We start from the raw sequence: 10,000 nt of genomic DNA, 5'->3' as shown, positions 1-10,000 counted from the left end.
ATCGAAAACAAAACAAAAAAAAAAAAAAACAACACATTTATATAAGTAGTATCTTGATCAACTGACATCTATAACTAGGGTTAAGGCCCTTGAGTGTTTTACAGACCTGCCAAGTTTAAAATCTAAAAATTCGTTATTTTGGGGAGAAATTAATTGTAGTCGATATAGTTAACTTTAAAAATCAACACTTTACCCTCACAAGGATTAAATAACACTTGAAAACCCTTTAAAATTATGTAGTGTGGCAGTTACTTTTATTTTCAATGAGTTATAATGACTTAGAGGTGCTTATAGGAAGCTCTGAAATTGTAGGCAATATTTCGTAATTATACGAATTTTCGTTGAAGGAGGATTGGTTTTATTGTCCCGGGTTTGAGAGTTTTTTCCAAGATGAGGGTAATTTTAATCCATAGATATTTTAAGGAATGAGTTTTCTAGCCAAAATTATAAATATATGAATTATTTTTTCCTTTCGAGTATAGCAGTATTTGTGATTGGATTTTATAACGAAAGCTCATAACACTTGATTGGTTGGAAAAACAGTGACTTGCGTCTGTAAATTATCAAATCGTGTTGGATATAATATTGTATAGGGTTAAAGTTCTTGAAATGAGGTCTTTGAATTATTTATCGTTGAGGAAAAATTTGAAAGTTTTATCAAAGATTTACCAGGTGGACATATTTGATTTCGGATAAATTGGACTAATCGCTAAATGAAAAACTTCTGTCTCTCTCTCTCTCTCTCTCTCTCTCTCTCTCTCTCTCTCTCTCTCTCTCTCTCTCTCTCTCTCCCTCTCTCCTTCTCTTTTAGAGAAGACACTTCATCGAAATATATAAAGGCTAGCAGCGTCTACTTTATTTACACTGTTTGTTTTTCACTAAATCTCATTTATTCCATTTATTACCATCTGTCGTAAAATGACAAATCACGAAACAAAATATCTTTTTCTGATTTTGGCCAGACAAATTTTACTTTAAAAATAGATCGACTCGAACTCAGATCAACCCTGACATCATCTATTTTTAACTCACTCAACCCTAACACCGACGATACCGGCTGTGTACCCTTGTTGCCACACCACATGCCTATTTATTACATTTTTTCTGAGACAAATTATAGGCGTAGTATCAAAGTTAACGTTTTTCCTTTTTACAAGTTTATGATAGTTGAATAAAACTATCTATCCACATACTCATTTTTAATACAGTTTTTTTTTCAATTTTGAAAAGTAGCAAAATTCTCTAGGATTGAGTGAGTTAAGCTGTATAAAAATTCTCAAGCCTGAAATATCTTCAAACTGCAACTGTCAGGATGAAGACTACTTATAAACTAGTACCTATGCCTTAAGAAAACATCAAATCAATAGTCAAATTAAGAAATGTTAGTGATTTTAAGTTTAAGAATCAAAACTCAATGTCTTTAATGAAGGAATTCATTCCAGATAAAAAAACCCGTTTAAATTAAGCATAATATCCAATTTTAAGGCGTCAGTTTCAATGTAAATTCGAATTATTCTGCTTTATGAAATTTATCAACATTATAACAAGTTAGGGGTGATCTTTATTGATCACTAAAATATGAAGTAAAGTTTGCTGACCAAAATTTGAAAAAAAAAAAAACTGTTTTGTTAGTGTCAGGTTTCCACTTATTTGGTTGTTATAATAAAATTATAACAATACGTAACCTTTTGGAACAAATTATTTATCAGACACAGAAGACATCAAATAACATTCATATTGCACACAGTATTTTTGTCAAACTCTGTAAAAACGAATGTTTAAAATTTTGGCCAGAAAACTTGTCTGCGTTAAATATCGATCAATTAAAATGACCATCATCTTGGCAAAAACAAACTCTCAAACTTGGGTCTTCGCGAAGTCCCGGGGTTGAGAGTTGTTTTTTTTTCCAAGATGAGGGTAATTTTAATCAATACATATTTGAAGGAATGAGTTTTCTAGCCAAAATTTTAAATACATGAATTATTTTTCCCTCAGAGTATAGCAGTATTGGTGATTGAATTTAGTAACGAAAGCTCATAACACGTGATTGGTTGGAAAAACAGCAAAGATTGTGGTTTTTTTTTGTATGGATTAAATGCAATCTTAACTTGCATTCAAACGTTTATCTTAGGATTTACTCTGGAACTCTCAAAATAAATAGACATTGTGCAGTTCAGTGTTTAAAATGTTCAATGAAATAAGATAATGGATGCTTTGATGAACAATTTAAGGAAAAATAAAATATTTTGTTCTTATCATAGAGGCCAAAGTCTAGCATAAAATGTGGCCTAAAAACTGTCATAAGCGTATCTGGAATAGGCTAGAGATTACAGTAAGTTACTGATCTTGAATACCTAGTGATGGTTACAAGAAAACTGCGAGAGTTGCAGGTTCTTTGTTTTATTTATTTATTTTTAAAAATTCCATTTCAGAAATAGAGATGTATTGTAACTTTGAAAAACAAATCTAATAATTTGCAAATAAAAATATTTCATATTTTTCAATTTGCTTCCTTTTGATTTATGTTTTTTTATTATTATAACATTCTATAGCAAAATATGCTGATTAAAAGTTATTCTCGTTTCCTTTAAAAAATATTATAATTAAAAACAACCAAAAAATCAACGAATCCTAAAATAATAATTCTATTTTCTGAATCAGTCTGAATAGAATAAATAATAAATATGTTTTTAAAAGTCTGAAAAATCGTAATTGAATAAAATTTCAAGTTAAAATGTAGACTAAAGAAAATTTTTTAATCCTATAAAGTTGTTAAGTTGTTCCACTGTTTGGAAGAGAGCTTTTTATTTTAATGGTCATGAAAAGGTTCCCAGCTGTCTCATTTGTATTGTAAAGAGATTCAAACAGTGACCCACCCAAATCTTTTGATGAGTCGATAAAAAAAACCCCAATGCTATAGGGAATGAGATTAGCGGAAGAGTAGCGTCCCTTGATTGGACGTCACCCATAGTCTGTGACGTCACCTCGAGGACGAGAGACGCATGCGCACAACCAAAATGACGTTCTCTCTCTAATAAATTTTCCGCCGGTGACGTCACAGACTATGGGTGACGTCCAATCAAGGGACGCTACTCTTCCGCTAATCTCATTCCCTATTAGCTTGTCCTGGAGGAATTGCTTGAAAAAAAATCATAAAAATGGAATTCTTGAAATAAAAGTAGTAGGTTAGGACTTTTGAATTTGTGGTATAGAAATGAAATAATATATTTAAATAAATACTATACAAATAGTATAACACTAGCATAAAGGACTGAATAATGTTGAATTATAGACAGGTGAATATTATGATAGGATTTAGATTGGGATGTTGTCCGCAGAGGAGGAAATGTGTTTCTCGCTCTTTTCATTCCCCTCGGTCAATGATGATATGAGCTTATTTCTCATCAATGCTAATTTCTCACAAGGATGTTTATTCAAAGAGGATGCTTGGAATAACTTGATTATATTCTTTTTTATATAACAGGAACTCTAGACAGTTTGTTGTTAAAAACCAATTCTAATTTAGACGCCATATGATTGTTAAAATGTCAAAATTACTGATTTATTTTTTTAAAGGAAAAAAAAAAACTACAAAAACCGTTCTAAGCATCTCTTTTCAATATCTCAGTGTAGATAGTTCTCCTCGTAAATAACCGAGAAACAAACGCATTTCCATTGATAATCTCACACTTGTAAATTATGTGTGTAAATTGAAGCCCCTAATCAACACTAAGCTGTTATATCTCATATTAAATCAGTAGGTACCACCAGTATTGGACACAAACTCCTCAAAACAAGAGAACATTTTAAAAACAATTTAATGTTCAAATGTTTCTTCTCGCAAGTTTTGTCCATAATAAAACAATAATACACCAGGTCTAGAATCTATTTGTAAATTAACACACAAATGTATGAGCATTGTTTATATGTTATACAATGCGACAACAAACTCTCTGGAGAAAAAAAAATTAAAAAAGCATTGTGTGACGTCCACTGCATTCTATCTAGAGAAGTCAATGTTAATTAAGAGGAAATGGAAAATATTTGACATCTTTAGCCAGATTGAAAGTTGTGTGTTCAATCTTCTATCTGACCGACAAATAACACCACATGTCTCTCAAGAGCAGAAAATAGGCTTACAATCACAGCGTTCATAATCATCTACCATACTTTTTGTCTTTAATTATGTTCTAGAAATTTATTTTTAAAAACACACACATATGTGTGCTCTTTTCAGATTCATATTCACTGTAGAATAAATGATCTGCTCTATAAGACCTTACTTAAACTTACACATCTAACCCAGCACACTGAATATACTCACGCTTTACAATAATAATATGGTTACACTATATATCTACTCGCATATCATGTGTACACAAATTGCTGATATCATTCTTATTATATCAAATCTGTTTTCTATACTCAAACAAGCAGTTTTTATCTATTTTGATTGTTGTAACACGTGTGAAAATCACTGACTTCATTAAATCAACACACATTGATTGGTTCCACATTCAGAGTCACATCCGCTTCAGACGAGTGAGGAGCAGCAGTGAAGGCGAAAATAATCCTTTAAATAGTAAGGAGTTCACAGGTCAGGGGTCAATCATAAATGACGTATCGATATTAATCGATAATCGATACTTAATAAAAACCTGAGGTCACGAATCCACGAATCGTAAACAGGCAGAGGCTTGGATGAAAAACAAATGACAAGTGATAAGTGTGTTAAATACTATAACACAGTTCGAAAGACTACAAAATGTAAAGGCTACTGTGTTGATGAAACACATCACCTTATTAAAACCAAGTCCATCAATATTTGTATTTATCTTACAAAATCAAGATGTCCATAAGTCTTCTTTCGGAGTTATTAAAACCCAAATAGGAATTATCAAAATGGTTCCTTTAACCACCAACTCCTTTCTGAATTCCAACAATGGAGTCAACTGTCTCTGTCTTGTAGTTATAATACATACAACATTATAATAAATTACAAGTCGAAGGAGAAAACAATGTTTATACCGTTGTCACAGATAACAAAGGATTATAATTTTTTCCTTCACTAACTTTGCTTCCATGTGCAAGCATTTCTTTGACTGTCGTAAAATTGTCGAAAACTTTTTTACCTTTGTGCTTCATCATCTTTCGATGACTAAGCTCTACAATGTTTACTTCTTTCTTTTCCTCGATTTCTTTCAACGTGTCCATTTTTGTCTTCTCGAATAATTCCTTCTTCCTCTTATAATCTTTAGCCTTTTCCAGATGCCTTTTTCTATCTTCCTTTGACCAATATCTTCCTGTTTTCATTTCAGACATGGCATCGTCATCTGTGGTCATCCCGCATCTTTCCTCGCTGATTTTCTTGGCACGCTCCTTCAACATTTTACTTCTGACAGGCCTTCTAGTAATGTATCTGGTACCATCGGGTCTTCGCTTCACCACCCATTCCATCTGACCACTATCTGAAGGCGCAGTCTGACCGGGGCTATTTTTTGCTCCTTCCCCGGGTACAACTTCCCCACCGCTTCCTGTATTGTTAACGTGACCAGGAGACTGACTCGCACCGCGCACTCTAGCTTGCTGATCAAGCTGTTGCTGAAATAGTTTTTGCTGTACAGAAATCGTGTGCTCTAAGTTTGCTCTATTTGTGTACATGACGTCAGCACAACGTAAATAAAGTTCTTGGAGTGACTCGCCCATTTGAGCTTGCTGAGATATACCAGACTTCATACTCTCGGAGATGCTCATTGCTTTAAGTGTGTGAGAAGAACTAGAACTCTTTGGGTGATGACCATGGCCGCTGTCTTCACTAGAATAGTCTCGAGGTTTTGTAGGGGTTTGGGTTTGTTTCTCGGTGTCACTGGTGACCAGCGTGGCGGATCCGTTAGAGGGCGTGGCGAGACACAGCATTGATCCGCTCAGACCTATGTTTTCATTGCTGTCGTTTGTAGCTGGGTTCAACTCCAAGGTGAGAGGGGTACTGCGACAGCTTTCTCCCGTGTTGTAAGCACTGGTCGTTGTCCAGAACTCTTTGTCTTTCTCACAAATAACACCCATGCTGGCGTTTGAACTAGACGTGTTGGTATTGGAGCTAAACTCTACGTTGTTGACGCCACCGCTGACATGGCAATGTGACGTCATACCGGAAGAAGAAGAGGTCTGACCGGATGATGATAGGCTGGGGTGAGATGAAGGGTGAGCATGGGGTAGGTCGTAATGGTGGTGGGTGGGGGGCATGGGAACTGCGTAGTCATTGTAAGTGCTGTTGTTGTTGTTGTTGTTATTGTTGTTGTTATTGATATTACCGTTGCTTTTTATATTGTTGTTGATGTTCATTGCTGCCGTGGTCGTCGAATTCGATGAAAGACTGGCTTTAGTAGTTGACGAAGGTGTTGTCGTGGAAAGATTGTTGGGTGGAGGCTGGCTGGGGATAACGGGGCTCCCAATGGTACCGTTACTGCCTGTCGGAATACCAGGGCTGCTTGGCCCCAGTGGTGACTGGACGGGTTTCCTGCAAAGGCCAGACGGATCCATGGGCAACCGAGTTCCCATTCGAGGCACAATCCGGGGACTTCGTTGAATGTCTCCTCTGAGGACCGACTCGTTAAACGTGGAGACCCGCTGTTGCTGATCTCGAAGGTTGTGGTTGTCTATCAAGTCTTGACACTCAACCTGTGTGAAAAGGGAGAAAAAAAAATTATAAGGTAATCTTTACATTCCCCGAGTGATTGTTTATATTTTTTGTTTGTGTTGATTTTGTTTGTTTGTTATTTTTCTGTTTGCCTTCAATTTTTATGATTATTTTTTTTCTCATTACACACACACACACCCACACACACCCACACACACACATATATATATATATATATATATATATATATATATATATATATATATACATATATATATATATTTATTTTATTTAAAAAATTTTTTTTTAAAATTCCTATGGCTGATCAATTTGGTGTCTCTACATCACACTTTACAACAACAAAAAAGGACACCTGCCACCAGGTCTCCCGCATCACAATTTGGTGACATCCTTACTTCATCCACTCCAATTTAAATAAAAATTGAAAAAAAAAGATCTGATACTTCGTAGCAATTAAAGGGCCTCACATAATCTAGAAAGAGCACACCATGTCAAACTAGAACTTTGATGATGGTGATGAGAGAGAAAGAGAGAGAGAGAAAGAGAGAGAAAGAGAGAGAGAGATAGAGAGAGAGAGAGAGAGAGAAATAGAGAGAGAGTGAAGGGGATGTGAGAGAAACAAATGATGCGGAAGATGGAGAGATAGGGAGAGAGAAAGAGAGAGAGAGAGAAAGAGAGAGAGAGACAGAGAGAGAGAGAGAGAGAGAGAGGGGGATGGAGGTAACGGGGAGAGCTCTGGAGAGCGAGAGAGAGAGAGAGTGTGTGAAGGGGGTGTGAGAGAAACAAATGGTGGGGAAGATGGAGAGAGAGAGAGAGAGAGAGAGAGAGAGAGAGAGAGAGAGAGAGAGAGAGAGAGAGAGAGAGAGAGATAGAGAGTAAAGACTTCCAATAAATTCTGTGATAAAATACCTGAATATCTTCCATTTCCTTATTCAACATGGCTAACTCTCTTTCCAGGCTGCTCTCAGAGTCTTTCCTTCCGACCACCTCGTGTCTCGGGGAATTCCCGATACTGCCACAACGATGATCGAGCATTTCCCGGAATCTGGTGCAGGCAATACCAGGGGATTCCCCGGACAGATAGCTGTCAGTACTGGGATGGCGAAATTTGCCTTGGCTGTTTGGAGCTGGCATTATAATGCTTTCGGAATCGAACGTTTCCTGCGGGGAGTGAGGATTTGTGTATAAATGTATTAATGTCATGGTTTTCGATAATTGGTCATATCAAATAGCATCATTAGCAGGAATGACATCGTTGCTAAAATACCTCACCCCCCCCCCTCTTATTTTTATACCTTACCAACATCACGACCAATAGTCATTCCCGCATTTTCTTTCTCTTAATCATTCTGTTGATCCATCTTCTTTTCTCTTTCTGTTTATAATATAACCATCATCATCATCATCATCATCATCATCATCATCATCATCATCATCATCATCATCATCATCATCATCTCCGTCATCGTCATCATCATCATCACCATTATCATCGACATCATCATCATTATCATCAGCATCATCATCATCATCATCATAGACATCAGCTTCAACAATACCTCCTACATAACTATGACCAGACGGACCATCACCATGAATGAAAGACTTCTAAATACGAGAAAAATATATAACACACAGAAATACAAATACTGCCGTTATTTTTAAAAACCAAATGTGACCCATCGTCTCAAAACGGTATTATGTCGGAACGGACCAGATGCTTAAAAGGCTAATTAAATATTAAAACTGGTCAAAAATATAAATTGTTGGCATTAGCACCCTAAAATATGGTATCCATTCTCCTCAATAAAACATACAAACTCATCATTAGTCTGATATTTCTGGCTATAAATTCAATTTTCAACATCTTAACCATCCCGACTTAATACCGTTTTGAGGCGAAGGGTCACAAATAGTACATAATGTGTTCTTTAAATAAAACGGCAACATACACACACATGGAGACCCTACCTGCTCCGAACTTTCGTCGTTTCGAGTACTTTCGTCGGTACGCCCAACACCGCTATCTTTCTCGTGTTTCTGTGAGGAATTTTCTGTGGTGCCTGTAGCATCCGTTATGCCTCCCTCCTCGTCGATAGTACGCTAGAAATAAATAAATAAATAAATAAATAAATGCATAAATAAATAAATATGTAAATAAGTAAATAAATAGTTAATATAATATAATTAAATCATGAATAAAAAAGAGTCAATAAATAAATAGTAAATGAACAATAAATAAATAAATAAATAAAGATACAAATGCATATAAATAAACAGACAAATGGATAAATAAATATAAATATAAATAAATATATAAATAAATAAATCAATCAATCAATCAATAGGTAAAAAATGAAACATTATTTCAAAAATAAATCAAGTATGACATAAAACAAACCACTGAAATCCAAAACACAAGCAGTGTGCACAATTACTGAAACAGGATGGCGAAATTCAAATTTACCCATAAAGAAATCAAAAGGACATACCAAATTTTAACCTTATAAGGATAAAAATAACCGTTTCAAAAAGTTGCATTTAAAAAACAATAATCAAATATTATCAATTATATCTATATCTTTAAAAAATAAACACTTATTTCTAACGAAAATTTAAGTTCCATTAGAAATAAGATATCAGAAATTATATAAAATTAACGAAGCAAAACCTTTCACAATGTCTAGCTCCTTGTAAAAAAAGACTCACAAAAAATCACAAAGATATATTCCGGTTACTGTCAGAATAGTAAGCTCTTTATCGGAGTAAAAACACACAAAAAACTTATGGCGAGATACACATTCAAATCACAGTTTATATACACTTAGATACACACTCGGCACTCACCAACGACAAATTAAATGTGCCCCACCAACTCAAAACGGTATTGCGTTGGGATGAATTGGACCCCCAAAAAGTAAATGTAAAGATGGAATGATGATAAAGAGAATTTTATAACTTTTTACAATACAAGAAATAGTATTCAGTCTTCATCATATCGAAGAGAAATAAACCGCAACTTTCATATTTGAGGTTAAGAATTCAATATCACAACACCAAGTTAATTCTGACATATTACCGCTTAGAGACGAAGGGTTACAAATAACGATAATAATATTATTATCATAATAATGTACTACGTTAGCTTATTTCTCAACAGGATTCATGTTGTCAAAACAAACAACAAAATCACGACTTTATTCGGTGTTTAATTTCACATCAGTCTAATAGGATTTTTACCGTAATTATTATTATTATTATGACCCAATGTAGACAGCCGGGGAAAGAGTCAATTAACCTATACAGATAAATTATTCCTTGTAGAGACTTATCTACCAAGTG

General features: G+C 34.8%; 2 protein-coding genes across 13 annotated transcripts in view; one reads left to right on the top strand and one right to left on the bottom strand.

The window, feature by feature from the left end:
• The window catches only part of LOC144975946 (uncharacterized), a 551,710-nt gene that overhangs the window by 347,952 nt on the left and 193,758 nt on the right, over positions 1-10,000 (top strand). The window lies entirely within an intron of this gene.
• Positions 6-10,000, bottom strand: part of LOC144975943 (E3 ubiquitin-protein ligase PDZRN3-like) — a 509,994-nt gene continuing 499,999 nt past the window's right edge. For 7 of the 12 annotated variants that reach the window (XM_078920167.1, XM_078920162.1, XM_078920164.1 and 4 more), the window contains 3 exons: positions 8,630-8,761; positions 7,568-7,819; positions 6-6,678 (listed from right to left, as the gene is read on the bottom strand). In XM_078920167.1, the coding sequence (XP_078776293.1) occupies positions 5,023-6,678; positions 7,568-7,819; positions 8,630-8,761 (2,040 nt within the window). In that variant the 3' untranslated portion in view covers positions 6-5,022. The remainder of the gene's footprint in view (positions 6,679-7,567; positions 7,820-8,629; positions 8,762-10,000) is intronic. The other 5 variants (XR_013646001.1, XR_013645999.1, XR_013645998.1 and 2 more) reach the window with 1 other exon arrangement.

Source organism: Berghia stephanieae, chromosome 6, assembly GCF_034508935.2.
Source record: "Berghia stephanieae isolate SIO BIC M18660-M18661 chromosome 6, UCSD_Bste_1.3, whole genome shotgun sequence".
NCBI lineage: Eukaryota > Metazoa > Mollusca > Gastropoda > Nudibranchia > Aeolidiidae > Berghia > Berghia stephanieae.
Note: the sequence above shows the minus strand (reverse complement) of the source record. Positions and strands in the feature narration are given on the sequence as shown.